Source organism: Phoca vitulina, unplaced genomic scaffold (genome assembly GCF_004348235.1).
Source record: "Phoca vitulina isolate PV1807 unplaced genomic scaffold, GSC_HSeal_1.0 scaffold26, whole genome shotgun sequence".
NCBI classification, from domain to species: domain Eukaryota; kingdom Metazoa; phylum Chordata; class Mammalia; order Carnivora; family Phocidae; genus Phoca; species Phoca vitulina.
In genome coordinates this window covers 6,034,479-6,052,084 of record NW_022589729.1, presented here as the reverse complement: position 1 = coordinate 6,052,084, position 17,606 = coordinate 6,034,479, and the positions used below count along the sequence as shown (strand labels likewise).

The 17,606-nt window shown below is 40.1% G+C and overlaps 1 protein-coding gene across 2 annotated transcripts in view; it reads right to left on the bottom strand.

Annotated features, from left to right (window-relative positions):
- RAB3GAP2 (RAB3 GTPase activating non-catalytic protein subunit 2) overlaps positions 1 to 15,993 on the bottom strand; it is a 94,946-nt gene extending 78,953 nt beyond the window's left edge. The window contains exon 1 of one of the 2 annotated variants that reach the window (XM_032422446.1): positions 15,780 to 15,993. In XM_032422446.1, the coding sequence (XP_032278337.1) occupies positions 15,780 to 15,894 (115 nt within the window). In that variant the 5' untranslated portion in view covers positions 15,895 to 15,993. The remainder of the gene's footprint in view (positions 1 to 15,779) is intronic. The other variant, XM_032422447.1, reaches the window with a different exon arrangement.
- Positions 15,994 to 17,606: the final 1,613 nt, after the last annotated feature.

Sequence of the window (17,606 nt, the reverse complement as noted above, 5' to 3'; positions counted from 1 at the left end):
ATATAGATGATAAGAAAGTTAACAGTCTGGTATTTGGAATCATTGCTCAATTAGCTTTGTGATAATATTCTCATCTTTGGTACTCAAATACCAGGTAACTACTTCCTAACATGCCAAGCACATTGCTAGCCCTATATTAAGTCCTAAAACATCTGATTAGCACTGCACAACTTACAGAAGATTTCCATATACGTGTCAATTAAATAATTTAACAAATACTCTGTTAAATGCCATGTGCCACGCCCTACAGTAGGAACGGAGAAAAATTCAAACATATTCCTTGTCCTTAAAGATTCTGTGATCTAATGTAGCTGACAAACACATAACTATAGTAGGTGGTGAGTACTGTAACAACTACCATAAAAGGGATGAGTGAGAGAGATGACAAAACACAGGGAGGAGTCACCTTAAACTAAGTCTTTAAAAAGCAGTGAGGAACTTTTCAAATATACTTGAAGAAAAGGTCAACATGAGGAAAGGCAAAAAGGGGTAACTCACATATAGGAGTTATCAAGCAACAACTAACATGTATTCAGCATTTCCATGTGTCTAAGTGCTTTATAGACATTAATTCACATAAGCAAGACAAAGATTCTCTATCATCCCCTTACTACAATGAGAAAACCAGATTACTTAGTTTATATAGGTTCACCAAGATCACAGAGGATTAAGTGGCAGAGTGGGGTTTCAAATCAGGGCTTCTGGAGTTCCAAAGCCCATGCTCACAAGTATTCTGCTATACTTCCTTCACCTATGGCTTATGAAGAGGCATAAAAATTAGGAAACATGGGGCTTACAGTTAAGGCCAAAGCAAGATTATTACATATTATTTTAAAATAGAAGCATTCCCTCGATATCAAGATTTGGAAGTTTTTTTCATAACCTGGAAAATTACAGTTTGTTCTTCGGCAATCTAATTCACTTAGGCAATTTCTTTATTCTGCTAATTTTTCCACTACACCAAAAACAACTGCCTTATTGTGGGCTGATGGCAACTAAGCCATCCCATCTACAGAGTTTTAGAAAATGCTGTTTTTCTTGTTCGAGAAAGCAAAGCACCTCAAAAAGCTTATCACTCTAAAATCTGGGACTTGGTTTTAATATTGCTATAAAAAGAATGTATCAAAATACCACAATCTCAGAAAGACCATGTAGAATTGCAAGCACTTCATGGGGCCAGCTAATGATTCTTCATTCATTCATTCATTCAACAAACACAACATCTTTTGTGTGTTGGCCACTGTGCTAAGTGCTGGAGAAACAAAAGCAAATAAGCCTTCAAAGAGCTTACTTGGTGCACATAACCTCTGCTGAATGCTGTACGATACTATGAAAAATGTGTTATTTCCCTTCTATATTGGAATAAAAAGTACCTGACTCAATTCACAAATGACTCATACAATCAAACACAAGACACAGCAATTTGGATTTCCTGCCCCTGCAAAGATCCAGGATCTCTTAATGCCGTAATTCAAAACATCCAGGAAGAGAAGTCCTTGAGAAATACTTTCTTTATATATTTGCGTTCAATGGAAAGTTTTTTTTCCATTTTTCAAGGCCCCTGACTGAGAAATTTCTATTAACAAGAGAGAAAGGGGACTTAATCAGGCATCTCCTCCTATCATGGGAATACATTTTCTAAAGTCATCGTACAGAGTTTAAAGGAAGGTGAAACAGAACTATTAGGAATGTTAAAGATGTGTTTGAGGGTTGGTCTGGAATCCTAAGTCTCTTTATAATACTATAAGAAAATGCATTCTAGATTCTAGTCAACTTAAAAATGGAAAACATTTATTTTCTTTTACAGATTTTATCTTTTTGAGAGAGAGCGAAAGATCACAGGAGAGGGAAAGGGAGAAGCAGACTTGCCGCTGAACAGAGAGCCCGATGGAGGGCTCGATCCCAGGACTCTGGGATTATGACCTGAGCCAAAGGCAGACGCTTAACCTAGTGAGCCACCTAGGCGCCCCAACATTTTTTTTTTTTTTTTAAGGGAAACATTTGCAAACTGGGCATTACCTTTATGTCTATTTCTGCTCTGTGCTGGTAATATAAATTCTGCAGTCTTCTGCGGTCTGTTGAAAATCATGATACTATTTTGCAGGCTGCTATTTGACAGCTACTGTCGGCTGTTAGAAAGTGCTGGAATCTTAGCACTGTACCAAGGTTACTTCTTATGCCTTTAAACTATGCAAGCAGGCCAAGCACATTATTGGAAAAAAAAAAAAAAGAATGGTGTATATTAAAAAATAGCTGATGAATGTCTAATCAAGTTGCCATTCAGGTGAACAATTTTATTCAGGCAGTCTTTCCCTCTGGTAACTTTTCTATGAAGGTTGGTGTTCTTCAGTTGATCCCATTATCAGTGTTTTTTAATTGATCCTTAATCAAGGTTGTGGATAACAAAAGCAACGTATTTAACATATATTTAAAAACTGTACACTGTTTAATGTCAATATGAACCATTAGTTTAAGACCTTAAGATCTATAAATTCTACGTACTCATGACAAAATAACACTAACTTTTTATCATCACTTACTATAAAGAAAAGCTAAAAATAGTTCACCATGATTGTCTTAGAATAAATAGATTAAAATTACCCTGGCCCATAGGAGTTTTTTTGGTAACTCTTTTTGCAACTTCTAACAAAATCACCCATAGGAGATTTTGAATTTTAATACTAAGCTGTGGTATAACTTAAGTGGTAAATCAGTTTAACAAAGTGTATTATAGAATAAGGGCACCAGAACATACAACTCTGGGGTGGTTAGGGTCCTGTGTAAAAATTCCAAACACTCCACAGATCACTAAATCATAAAGCCAATGGCACTTACCCAGTTTGCTCACTGAGTTAAGTAGCACTCATTTTAGTCAAAGGCTAGACTAAATTATAAGGTAATTTTAAGTGTTTTCCTCATTTATTAAGTAAGAAGCAAGCACCCAATCTCTGAAAAGCAAATCTTTAACTGTCATCAACTTCCTATGTCTTTCATTTTGCTGAAGTCCAATTCAACAAAATTGATCAAAAAACTAAGAGAATGAGATTCACACTCACTGCCTTAATAAAACCAGAGTTACTGTCTCTTCTGCAGCTTCCTTTCTCTCTAGGTAGCCTTAAAAGCTCTGCAAGAAATGCAAATAATGGGGGCACCTGGGTGGCTCAGTCGTTAAGCGTCTGCCTTCGTTAAGCATCTGCCTTCGGCTCAGGTCATGATCCCGGGGTCCTGGGATCCAGCCCCGCATCGGGCTCCCTGCTCAGTGGGAAGCCTGCTTCTCCCTCTCCCACTCCCCCTGCTTGGGTTCCCTCTCTCGCTGTGTCTCTCTGTGTCAAATAAATAAATAAAATCTTAAAAAAAAAAAAAAAAGAAATGTAAATAATGAATTAGGGACGACTGAAGTTTCAGGGTTGGCCTCACCCTGCAAACCTGAGGCAGACTGTCCATGGATTACTCTAAGAACACCACCTTCAATGATAAACTTTAATGCCAATCGAATCTGATCCTAAATATCCTTTTTTCCTTTGACTGCCACCACCCTTCTACTCTCTCTCCAGTTAGACTCTTCAATCATTGGTAGGCACTTAGCAGCACTGTCCAATAAAAATATAATGCAAGCCACACATTCAATTTTAAATTTACTAGTAGCCACATTTTATTTTGATTTATTTTTTAAAGATTTTATTTATTTATTTATTTGACAGAGAGAGACAGTGAGAGAGGGAACACAAGCAGGCAGAGTGGGAGAGGGAGAAGCAGGCTCCCCGCTGAGCAGAGAGCCCGATGCAGGGCTCGATCCCAGGACCCTGGGATCATGACCTGAGACGAAGGCAGACGCTTAACGACTGAGCCACCCAGGTGCCCCTAGTAGCCACATTTTAAAAGAAGAAAAAAAACAGGCAAAACTTTAATAGATGTTCTTTAATATAATACAGCCAAGATATCATTTCAATATGCAGTCAATGTTAAATTATTCATGAGATATTTTACTTTTTACCCCCTACTAAGTCTTCAAAATCTGATGTGTATTTTACCCTTAAAGCACATCTATTTGGTCTAGCCTGTCACTGAAGATGACTATTGTGAACGGTCTAGAGGAATTGATAACATAAGCATAAACTGTTGTTCTTATCATGGTCAAGTTCAACGTTTTGCCTGAATGAATAAAACCAGTGACTTTATTATTATTTTTTTTTAAGATTTTATTTGACAGACAGAGACACAGTGAGAGAGGGAACACAAGCAGGGGGAGTGGGAGAAGGAGAAGCAGGCTTCCAGCCAAGCAGGGAGCCCGATGCAGGGCTCAATGCCAGGACCCTGGGATCATGACCCAAGCCGAAGGCAGACGCTTAATGACTGAGCCACCCAGGTGCCCCTAAAACCAGTGACTTTAACTTCAACATGCAAAATGTAACTACATCTCCTTCTGGAAAGAATTTTTTTCCCTGAAGAGCTCAGATTATACTGGTATAAAAAAAACTATTCAGTCTCTTACTTGATAAATGATATAGTCATTGAAACACAGAGAAAACACATTTTAATTCAGTCATCAAAAATTACAGATGTCTTTTTTAAGGATATTTCCAGTGAATGAATTATTCCACCAACAAAAGCTCAAATAAGAAATTCAATTTCTGTTTTCCATAGCTCTTTTTAATTCCAAAAATATCTTATTGTGATTTGCTTCTGAACAGTCTGTCCTCATAAACTGAGTGTGTTCCTCACATAACAAGAACCTGAAGCTAGAAAGGAAATTGAATCCTGAAGTGGGCAATTAATTTGGCACTATTTGCCTTTTCCAATATGAATATGTCAAGATCAAAAACTAAATGAGAAACTGAAATCATTAAATGTTAGGAAATGAAAAACTTAATCTCCATGGTCTAATAAAAGATCTTATTAGCACAGAAGCACATTCATTTCCACTCTTCTGAGACAAGAAAAAAACAGAAAATGTACTTGTTTCTGTAAGGAGCAAAAACCTCTAGAACCTATGACTTGTAAATAATTCAAGAACTTCAACAAATTTTAGCCAGTTCTTCTTGGCCAAGGCAAAGAACCCATCACGTAGCAATACAAAGTAAAAAATAACTAAAGAATAGAGAAGCTGCAGGGCGCCTGGGTGGCTCAGTCGGTTAAGGGTCTGCCTTCGGCTTGGGTCATGATCCCAGGGTTCTGGGATCGAGCCCCGCATCGGGCTTCCTGCTCAGCAGGGAGCCTGCTTCTCCCTCTCCCGCTCCCCCTGCTTGTGCTCTGTCTCTATCAAATAAATAAATAAAATCTTTAAAAAAAAGATATAGATTAAAAAAAGAGAGAAGCTGGTTAATTTCATATGCTTCAGAATTATTAATCTTTTTCTATTTCTAGGGAAATGGGAAAATAAATTTCGTATTAGCATATTCTTTTCAACACATAAAAATACGTAGCAATCTAAAATGAGGCCATCCCATTTCAGCAAGCAGAGTTTCTTTCTTTCAAACCACCAACACTAAATAATACTAGATCTTTAAGGGCCCTTTCGGTTCTAGGATTCTAATGACCCCTGTTGTCAAATAAGTGACCTTACTGGAAGGTAAGGGTGTGCCATTACAGTATGTGGGTGAAGGTATGTAAATAATGCTAGCTATTGCTAATTTCTGCATATTTTAAAGAAGCCAATTCAACACTATTATTTAACCCATTCTAATATTCAACTAGTCCCTGTGAGAAAACTTTCTTTATATTTAAATTCTTCCAATACCAGCTTAACTTTGCTATTACCTGCTGCTTTTTAAAAAATACAGATAAAGCCTGACAATAATCTTATCACATGAGAACAATTGTTCACTTATCAGAAAAGCAAAAGTCAAAGGAACTGATAACACAAAATGACAACGTATGTGTGTGTAAATGGGCATTTCTATTCACCATGGATAGGAATGAACCTGACCAATTTTTAGAGTAATCTGGCAACTGTAACCAGCATTTAAAATGTGAATTTCTATTATTCAGCAATTCCAATCCTGGAAATGTACATGTAGAAATACCAATATCCTGGGTGCCTGGGTGGCTCAGTCAGTTAAGCATCTGCCTTCAGCTCCGGTTGTAATCCTGGAGTCCCGGGATGGAGCCCCACATCGGGCTCCCTGCTCAGTGGGGAGTCTGCTTGTTCTTTCTCTCTCTCTCTCACTCACTCTCTCTCTCAAATAAATAAATTAAAAAAAAAATACCAATATCCTACGTAAATACATGCATAAGGATGCTTACTGGAGCATTTTCTTATAGCAAATATTTCGTAAATAATCTAAATGTTCATTAATAGGGAAATAGTTAAATATAGCCTGGTAGTCTTCATTGGAACACCATGCAGCCATTAGAAAAAAATGCTATAGAGTTACATATACAAACTCGGAAAGATGTTGACGTTATAATAATTAAGTACAACAAAAAAAAGTTCCAGAATTATATTTTACAAGAATGAGATAATATAAAATTAAAAATAAATACCCAAGCAGCAGGTCTCAGAGCATTCTCACCATAGCAGCACAACAGAACTTTCTTTGATGATGGAAGTGTTCTAGATCTGTGCTATCCAGTAAGGTATCCACTAGGCATATGTAGTCAATGAGCACTTGAAAAGTAGCTAGTATGACTAAGCAACTGAATTTTTACTTTTATTTTCTATTAAACTTAAATTTAAATTACCACATATGACTAGTGGCTACCATACTGAACAGCGTAACACTAAAGTTTTAACACCTAGAAGGTGGGATGAGTAGCCAGAAGGTGGCTTTCATGTCTTATTAAAAAAAAAAAAAAAAAGGCAACGTGATGACTAACTATCTCTCTCTTGACATTCTCTCTTCTGGGCAATTTATATGTGAGACCTAGGCTCACATGGTACAAAGAAAAGTGATCTGTGTTTGAAAGACTCTCTGGTCTTCTTTTCAAAGGTGAAATGTGGGCACAGCACACACCTAAGGATTCTAGGATTCACTGAATCAAAGGATTCAATGATTCTTTTGCATGAGGAAGGTTCATTTAGGGTCCCTATAGTTCCAAATGGTATTAGCACAGTAGTCATAAAAAAATACTTGGTCTTATAATTCCAGGACTGTCACTTTAAACAAAATTAAATAATGCCTGAGGAATACCAATGTAAGATTACCTCCCCTTCTGGAATACTGCAATGGCCACCCAACTGGTCATTCTACTTCCACTTTGGACTCACCACTCCCATCCATTCTTTCTTTGCTGACATAAAAATGTCTCCAAAATATTAGCTGGTTAATATTCTCGGCTCAAATTCCTTTTTTATAGATTGCCACTGCTAACTCCAGCAAGTTTCAAACTCCATCACCATTGCTACTGCCTTAGTTCTGTCTTTACTTCTGAAGGCCCGCATCTGACTTCTATAAACATCTCCCAAAGTCACCTACCTCCAGCTTTGAACTACCCAACGTATTCTTTTCACAGCCACCAAATCCATCTGTCCATAGCTCAAATCTTGAAATGCTATGCTTTCACTTAAAACCATCAATGGTTACCCTCTGCCTATAGCAGAGACTCCTAGTAAACCACAAAGAGGTTACAGGTGAACCAAGATATTAATCCTCTCATCTCTCAAGACAGCCAGGTAGGGCTTGGAGCTACTGGAACTTCCAGCAGGTCACTTCCCACCATGAGCAGCTTTAGTTATTTTGTATGACCAATCTCTCTATTACCATATTAACTGACATATTTATTATGTTAAAAACATAACCTAACATTTACCATCTTAACCATTTTTAAGTGTACAGTAGTGCAAAGTATATTCATATTGTTGTGAAACAGATTTCTAGAACTTTTTCATCTTGCAAATATGAAACTCTATATCCATTAAAGTCCCCTTTACTCCCTCCTCCCAAGTCCCAGTAACCCCATTCTATTTCCCATTTCTATGAATTTAATTACTTTAGTGGAATCATACAGTATTTGTCTTTAGCATAGTGTCCTCAAGGTTCATTCCCATTGTAGCATGTTGTATGATTCTCTTCCTTTGTAAGGCTGAATGATATTCCATGGTGTGTATGTATATATACACACACATACACACACACCCCATTTTGTTTATCCATTCATTCATCAATAAACATTTGGATTACTTCCACTCCTTGGCTTTTGTGAGTAGTGCTGCTATGAATATAGGTGTACAAATATCTCTGAGACACTGCTTTCACCTCCTTTGGATATATACCCAGAAATGAGATTGCTGGGTTATACAGTAATTCTGTGGGGTTTTTTTTGAGGAAATTCCACAATATTTTCCATAGCAGTTGGACCATTTTACAATTCCACCAACAGTGTAAAGCTCCAATTTCTCCACATCCTTGCCAACAGTTGTTATTTTCTGTTTTTGGTTTTTTTAGTAACAGCCATCCTAATGGATGTGAAGTGATCTCTCATTATGGTTTTGATTTGCATTTCTCTTATGATTACTGATATGGAGCATCTATTCATGCTTATTGACCATTTATATGGCTTCTTTGGAAAAATGTCTATTCAAGTCCTTTGCCCAGTTTTTAATCAGTTTATTTTACTGTTGAGCTATAGTTCTTTATATATTGTGGATACTAATCCCTTACCAGATACATGATTTGCAAATATTTTCTCCCATTCCATAGGCTGCCTTTTTACTCTTGATCCCATCCTTTGATTCACAAATGTTTGAAGTTTGACACAGTCCCATTTGACTGTTTTTGCTTACATTGCCTGTGCTGTGTTATATTCAAGAACTCATTATGAAGTCCAGTGTCATGAAGTCTTCCCCTATGTTTTCTTCTAAGCATTTACAGTTTTAGTTGTTATATTTAGGTCTTTAATCCATTTTGAGTTAATTTTTGTATATGGTGTAGGACAAAGGTCCAACTTCATTCCTTTGTATATGGATATGCAGTCAGTTTTCCCAATGCCATTTGTTGAAGAAACTGTCCTTTTCCCCATTGAGTGGTCTTGGTACCCTTGTCAAAGATCATCTGACCATATATGCAAGGATTTATTTCCAGACTCTAGCCTACTGGTCTGTCTGTCTTTATGCCAGTACCAATTTGATTACTTTGTTCTGATGGTTTTGATTACTGCAGTTTTTGTAATGTTTTGAAATCAAGAAGTCTGAGTCCTCCAACTTTTTTCTTCTTTTTCAAAATTGCTTTCGCTATTCAGATACCAAGTCTTTTTTTATGTGTGCTATGATGGAAAAAAAAAAATGATTGGGAATGACTGAGCCCTATAGAAGATTGCCTTCAAACTTTTTGTTTATATATACCCCAAGAGGTTTTCAATGGTATGTATCCCTTGCACAAAGGATGTAATTTCTTATTACAATAAACATGCACATTTTAATATAAATGTATACCATCCCTTTAAATTTATTCAGTGGACTCTATATACTATAGGGAAATGATACACACCAACATCTTTTTAAAAATGATGTTCTCTAGGGGCGCCTGGGTGGCTCAGATGGTTAAGCGTCTGCCTTCGGCTCAGGTCATGATCCCAGGGTCCTGGGATCGAGCCCCACATCTGGCTCCTGGCTCAGCGGGGAGCCTGCTTCTCCCTCTGCCTCTCTCCCTGCTCATGCTCTCTCTCTCTCTCTCTCTAGGTCTCAAATGAATAAATAAAACCTTTAAAAAAAAAGATGTTCTCTAAAAGTAATTTTATAAGTCCTTTTTTCTCCTTAAATTCTTATTTCCATTCCATTTCCTCCAGAGCGCTATTCTAATGTAATATTAATATATTTTTATTATTAATCCAATAATTTCTCTGCAAAAACATGAACTAAGTTTTCTTGTGGTAAGACTCCACATATTAGAATTTTTCTTCTTGACTTATTGCAATTATTATTAGAAGTTGACAACTGAGAATAACAACATACATACATCACAAATTTTGATGACTATTGAACATAAACAGCAAAAATTATTTGGAAATGTCTCAATGAGGTAGATGGGGGAGTTCATGATGCACCGATTAAAGGGGAAGTTTTTTTAAACACCTTGGAACAACTTACTATAATAATATTCAGAATGTGTGAAAGGTGAGCCTTTAGTAAAGTGGGAGAAGGGCAGGGTAGAAAAGTAGGTACTTTCATAAGAGTAAATGGAAATTAATTTACTTAAAACTACTTGTTTCCAAGTAACCCTTGGGCAAATTTCCATGTAGCTCCAAAGTACTCTTAACTTCCATCTGATGACCCTGCTACTGCATAAAATTTAAGTTCCTGACAATCTCTGCAACTTCATCCCTCACCATACTCGACTCTCCCACAATTTACTATTTGCAGCTTTCTGAACCCCGTCGTGTTTCACATCCCCCTCCACCTGATGGGCACCTATTAAACAATTAAGCCTTGGTGAAGATGACAGTTCCTCTAAGACAACTTCCCTGAGTCCCCTATATAGACTGAACTAACACTCCTTCATTCTCCAACCATCATGTGCCAAATTACAGGATAACACTTTAACACTCTTTCTACATGCTTATTTCCTTTATTGACTGATTGACTGAAAGCTCCTTGAGGAGAGGGACCTATTTTATTCACCCTTTAAGACTACTTTGTGCTTAGCACATAGGAAGTACTCAACAAACACTAGCTCTATGAAGGAATTAAAGACTATGCATGTCTCAATTTCCTCATTGACAAGTTTTATCTGTGAGAGCCTCTTCCAATTTTAAATTGCTAACAAAATCCATTAACTCCATAAATTTTCTGAAATTCCTATAAATGTTCCCCCCAGGAGGATCTCAAACAAGAGAAAGCATTTTCACGAAGCATAAAAAATGGGTATTTTATGCCCTTTGTAATATCCCATCATGTAAAGTGACCCCATGATTTCAGGTTATCCTAAAAAGCACACTTTGCTCAGTGATTATATAAAAACATGACTTTAATTGATGGTGCCAACGTAATTCCCTGCATGATTTATCTTCTATCTTTCTGGTAAAAGAGGCAAGAAGGAAAGCTGCCTTACTTTTTTAGTATGTCACTAGGAAATTATTTTCTTATCAAATTAGGAGATCCACAATACTCTAATTCCCTCCAAATATTCTGATTCTCCCTCTCTGTACATGCATTTTTTTTTTTTTTTGCCCAACTCAATTATAAATATCAGAAAGTTCTGGTCTAAAAATCCAGTCTCACTGGAAATTATGCCACCGTAGTTTATGTGGGGACCCCTACTACTACCCATCTCTGAAATTTCAAAGTATGAAACCAAATTTTTTGCCTGAAATAGCATCTGATTGAGTAGAAACAATTATTAATAGTTATCACTAATGTAAACATTGGGAAACAGTAGGGTTCAAGATCTCTTTTAAAGCCACAGAAGAGGGACACCTGGGTGGCTCAGTCAGTTAAGCATCTGCCTTCAACTCAGGTCATGATCCCAGGGTCCTGGGATCAAGTCCTGCATCGGGCTCCTTGCTCAGCGGGGAATCTGCGTCTCCCTCTGCCTGCCACTCCCCCTGCTTGTGTGTGCTCTTTCTCTGACAAATAAAATCTTTAAAGCCATAGAAGATATTCTCATTTCATAATTGAAGACACAAAGTAACAATGTCATACTGTTGTTCTCTGACAATTCAAATACGGAGAGTAGTTCTGAGTTCTGGGTGCCCAGGAACCAGGTATCATCAGGTCTATGCCAGCTGTCCACATTAAAATAATTAAACCAACTAATAAGCCTTCAAGATTATCATTATTGTTGTTTTGGTCTTACATATCCCCTAAAAATGAACTGGGATAAGAAATTAAAACTATAAGCTAGGAATATAAAATGATCTCATGACTCCCTTCCCAATAATCATTTATAACACTAATAAAAGTGAAGCAAAGCAAGGCCAAACACCATCAGTAGGTTACGGCAGGTCCTACCTGCTTAGTTCAGATTGTCTTAATGAAGAGCTCTTTATAAAACCTGGTTTTTTGTTTGTTTTTTTAACAAAACAAGACCCGCAGTGATTATGGAAATCCATAGCGCTAGTCATCCCAAGAATTCCAAATAAATTATCAAGAGTTGGACAAGATATTTTGATGATCTTTATTTGTAAATTAAAGCACTGTTTTAACTGTAAAATATCGGTTTGGCAAAGGGGCTCACTGGTTAAGAGGTTCTTTCTCCATTTATTTTCTACTTGAATTGCTGATAGCCTCAATAATACCAATATATACAAACCTAAGAATTTGATTTAAAAGGGTAATAAATTAAATTACACGTGTAAACCCATAAGCATATTCCAAATTAATCCAGATGCTTAGGGGTACAACTATATATCCCCAACTGCCTGGATTGAGTTCATATCCTTAGACTAGACTTCACTGTGTGACCCTGGACAAGTAGTCAACCTGTATGTGCCTAAATTTTAGCACCTGTAACTGTGCCATACAATATGGTAGGCACTAGCTGCATCTGGCACATTTTAATTAATTTAAGCTTAAATTAAGTAAAATTAAAAATTCAGTTCTTTGGTAGCACTGGCCATATTTCAAGGGCTCAAGAGCCAGCTGTGACTAGAGGCTACCATATTGGACAACACAGACATAGTGATAAAAATAAGTAAGACAATATGATAGAGTAACAAATGTGATCAAGGGGGCAGGAATGACTATGTTAGATTAGGTGACCAGAAAAGGCCTCTGTGAGATGTTGACATCTGAGATGAGACTTGACTAACCAGATGCGGCTAAAATGCAAAGATCTGCATACAGCATCCAAAGCAGAGGCAAGAGCAAGGACAAAGGCCTCAAGCACAAATAAGCCTGACTGGTTTAACAACAACAAAGTGTGTATGAAGCACAAGAAATAAGGGGAGAGGGGCACCTGGGTGGCTCAGATGGTTAAGCATCTGCCTTCGGCTCAGGTCATGATCCTGGGGTCCTGAGATCGAGCCCCACATTGGGCTCCCAACTCCACGGGGAGTCTGCTTCTCCCTCTTTCCCTGCCTCTCCCCCTGTTTGTGCTCTCTCAAATGAATAAAATCTTAAAAAAATATAAGGGGAGAGTAGTATGGGGTGCAAGAAGTGGCAGGAGGCGGGGCCACATGGGCCTTATAAACAACGTAAGAACTTTAGATTTTATATTAAGTGCAATAGAAGGCCATAGAGTTATAAAGGGGCATGTTATGATCTAAATTGTCTTTAAAAGCTCACTCTGGCTGCTTTTGGGAAATAATTACAAGAAACCAACAGTGGAAGCAGGAAGTTCTGTGAGAAGACTGGTGCCATTGCCCAGGTGAAAGAAGAGCAGGGGAGTGGCAGTGGGATAGAGAAAATGTATTGTTTCCTCTACATCCCCTGTCCACAGTCCTGTATCCACTATCCTTTATAACCTGGCTCCTTGAAAAAGTCAACTTCTTTTTTTACCTCCTCAATAGCCTATAAATACGTTTTCTGCCTCCACCATTCCACGGAAACTGTCCTAGGGTCCCAGTCACCTCCACTTTCCCAAAACCAATGGGCACTTTTGCATCCTTACCTTAGCTTACCTCAGCTGCATCTGCAACTGCTGACCACCCTTTCATCAAATCCTCTCCTCCCTCTGCTCCCGGGCATTGCTCTCACCTGGCTTTCCTCTCTTTCTGTCTTCTTCCCATTAACCTCTACATGACTCTTAAACATCAGGCTCCTCTAAGGGTACATCTTCAGTATTCAGTTCACCGAACTGACCCTTTTGGCTGGTAACTACCAAATTAACATCTCTGGCCCGGGATCCTTATTAAGTTTCAGACCTCTAGATTGTGTTTAACTGGACCCCCTCACTTGGACATACCACAAACATTTCACATGCAAAAGGTCCAAAGCCTATAGCCTTCATTCTCTCTCATTAAACACCCTTGCCCAAGTCAAAGGCATTCTCAACGCCCTCACTCATCAGCTACAACCCCATCACTGGATCTTCACTAGGTCCTGTAGATTCTACCTCCTTAATAGCTTTCCAATCTATCTCTTCCTCTCAAGTCCTGGGCGTGATTTTAGTTCAAGCTCACACGGCTTCTTGGATTATTGGAACAAGCTCCCACCAATGTCCCTGCTTCCCATCTTGCCACGCTGCTACCAAAGTGCATAAAAGGTATTCAAAAACTTTGATGAATATGAGTACAAACTGACCGTGTCATTTCTCTGCTGAAAGTCTTCCAAAGGCATCCCACTACCTCCACAGGCTTCTCCTGATCAAACTCCTTATCACCTTTACGGCCTCATCTCCCCACATCCTCCTCTTTAGCCACGCAGCTCTTCTCAGTTCTCTAAATGTCACTCATTTCAGGCTTCCTTTCCTCTGCACATTCTATTACCTCTCCCCTATGCATCTAACCATTACTTCAAAGGTGGGCTTACATATCACCACTTCAAGGAGTGTCCGCTAGTGTCAGATACATATACGTATGTGTACGGGTATATACAAACACATATGTGTATATCTCAATCACACCGTATGGCAGCTGCTAACTTATTTGTCCCAGAAAACTACAGCTCCTAGATGGCAGCGACCACCAAACTTACTTGCTTTGCAGCACTACTGATGAGCACAGAGTAAATATTCACAGATACTTCTGATTTGATTTCTTCTATATTTAAGAAAGGGGAAGGAGTTGGGACGCCTGGGTGGCTCAGTCGTTAAGCATCTGCCTTCGGCTCAGGTCATGATCCCAGGGTCCTGGGATCGAGCCCCGCATCGGGCTCCCTGCTCTGCGGGAAGCCTGCTTCTCTCCCACTCCCCCTGCTTGTGTTCCCTCTCTCGCTGTGTCTCTCTCTGTCAAATAAATAAATAAAATCTTTAAAAAAAAAAAAAAGAAAAAAGAAAGGGGAAGGAGTTCATTTAGTGGGCCTTTTATCACCAATCCAGTATAGCACAAAAATGACAGCACGGTACTACAAAACCAGACGTGCTTCAGGTGGGAAATACGAAGAAACCAATAAACACAAAACGCACACCCTTTCAACAGGAGAAATGTGGGAAATTCTGAGAAACTATGCAGTATCTAATAAACCAGACTTGGGATTTTATACTACCTGGATAAGGGCTTACTTAACACTGTCTGATGATAATAACAGGTTGAAGGCGTCTCAGCTCAATAAAGGAAATTAACTTTTCCTGGCCGTGTTGCTGTAATTTTAGTTCCTGCTGGAAATTCGCCCTCACTTCCTGACAGGTTTTCCTTATATGGGAGACGCTTACTCACCACCTCAGGAGTCACCCACTTGTCAATCAGACATTTATTCTCTACATCTGAAGGGGGGGAAGGGCTAGAAGAAGGGAGACCGGGCGATGAGAAACACTTTCGGGAGGGAGGGTGGCAGAAGGCCACAGTCCCAGGGATGGAGGAGAGGGCGGGGGGTTGAGGCAGTACCGGGGGAAAGCGCTGACAGCAGGCAAGGCAAGGGAAGGAGGATGCGAACACGGAGCAAGCCGTGCAGAACAGGGGACCGTGGGGGGGGGGGGGGGAATGGAGAGGGCACTCGGAAAGAAAGCTGGGGAGGAAGGCGAGGGGAGTGGGGTCGGCAGAGGCGACAGGAAGCAAGGCGCAGTTCTGGCCAGAGGGCGAGTGGCTCAGGAGAAAGCTGGGCGAGAGGAAGACAACACCGACGCCGCCCGGGGGGGCGGAGCTGTAGGACGAGGAGGGCAGGGGATCATCGCGGTGCGAAGAGGGAAGCGCGGGGGGAACGAGGCTCCCCGAGGGCAGCGGCTGCAGGGCGGCTAGGAGACCCGAACCCGCCGAGCAGGGGCCGCGGCGGAGCGGGGGAAGGGAGCGGCGAAGCTAGGGGCACTTACTGGGGTCCCTGCGCACGGCGCCGCAGGGGGTCTCCTCCCGCAGATGAGGGAAGAGGAAGTCCCGGGCTGCCTGGAGGTCCTGGAAGTAGCAGAACTGGACAATGGAGCAAGCCATAGCTCCGGGAACCCCGCTTGGGCACCCCCCTCACCTCACCACGCCCTGCCCCCCGCCACCCCACGGCTTCCACCGCCAAACCCGCACTGCTTTAGCCACGCAGGGGCGGGGAAACCAAACCGGAAGCTGTCAGCGCGCTCGGGCCCGCCGCCCCGGAGCGCTGCGCACGCGCGGAACGACCCAGGCGCCGAAGGCTGGCGCGGTCCGAGTCATGTGACTGGCGGCCTCCGGAGGAGCCAAAGCCGACGTGGAGGCTGGCGCCCGATTTTCGTCCCGGCTCTGCGCTTACACCAGGGAACGAACCCTTTTATTCGTTCTGGCTTTGAGCCAGAGATGACCTAATGGGACGTAGTGCATGCCAGCCTTTGGGTCATTTAACCAGTCTTATTTGCTGTCCTACTGTTGGCACGATCCTGATATTCCAGAGAAGAATCCCTGTTAAACTCTAGGCAGGCCAGAGGGGGACGGTATCATGCAAGCCTCAGAGATTGAAGAGATTATTTTCTGTTTTGGAAATCAGCCCCATTAAGACGAACTTTTGAATGCTCCTTCTGTAAATTCCCATAGTACTATGCACGCCTAATATAGTACGGGTTATGTTGTATTACAGACTCTTTAGGTTTTCGACACTCGTTTAGTTTTTCATTCATTCTTAACGTTCATCCCTCCATTCAGCAAATATTAGTTGCTCGTCTTTTCTATGCCAGCCACGCGAGGCGCTGGGTATGAAGCAGAGAATAAAAGAGACGAAATACTTGTTCCCACGGAGCTAAGATTTTAGTGGCAGACAGGCAGTAAGCAATTAATTACTCAACTATTTAACTGAAATCGTGACAATGCTAGGAAGGGAAGTACAAAGTGGTAAGGCAGAACATAACAGGGGACCCTTCCCTAGTGGTTGTCTGTTACAGTTTTGTTGGGGTGGGGGTGGAGGGTTGCCAGAATCAGGAAAAGACTTTGTTGTAAGCTCCCGGAGGTTGGGATCTCATTTAACTCCTCTTTACTTCCACAGTATCTAGCATAGGACCCGGCAGGTAGTGCTTAATAAATATTTACTGAAGGAATAAATGGAATGGAATGCCTTCATAAAGTAAATAGAGTTGCGCGCTTCTATTACAAGGCACTTTATATTTTTTAAAGTATTTTTCTGTCCATTGTTTGATTGGATATTCACAATGCCATCTTGAAAGAGTGTGTCTTATCTCACTTTTTTAAAATAAAGAAATTTACCTAAGTGTCACTGAGAAGTGTCACTAAGTGTCATTGAGATGTCTTGAAGTTCATTTACATTTTTTTCTGAAAAGTAAAAACCAAAAAGGAACAACTTTAATGTTAGCACAAAGCACCGTAGGCATTCACATACTTCTCAAAACCTAAAGTGGAAACCTAAAGTGGTCATCCACTTTGTATGCAGAAAATGGGATGGAAATTAATTGAAGGCAAATAGATGAAGTCCAGAGCATTCATGTCTGTCAGGCCTGTGTACACACTTAGTCCTAATAATATAATTATAATTTAGTGCCCAGGTTTCTACTCCGTTAATTCCTGTTTCTAGAGTAGAATGGTTTTCACAAAATTAGATAATCTATGTTATCAGCTTAACAGGGATCAGTTCTTTACCTCTAAATTACATGGTTGGATTAGATGTGCTATAAGGTTCCTTAAGCATCGGCGACCTGTAATTCTATGATGCAAGCTTGCAGAAAAGGCAA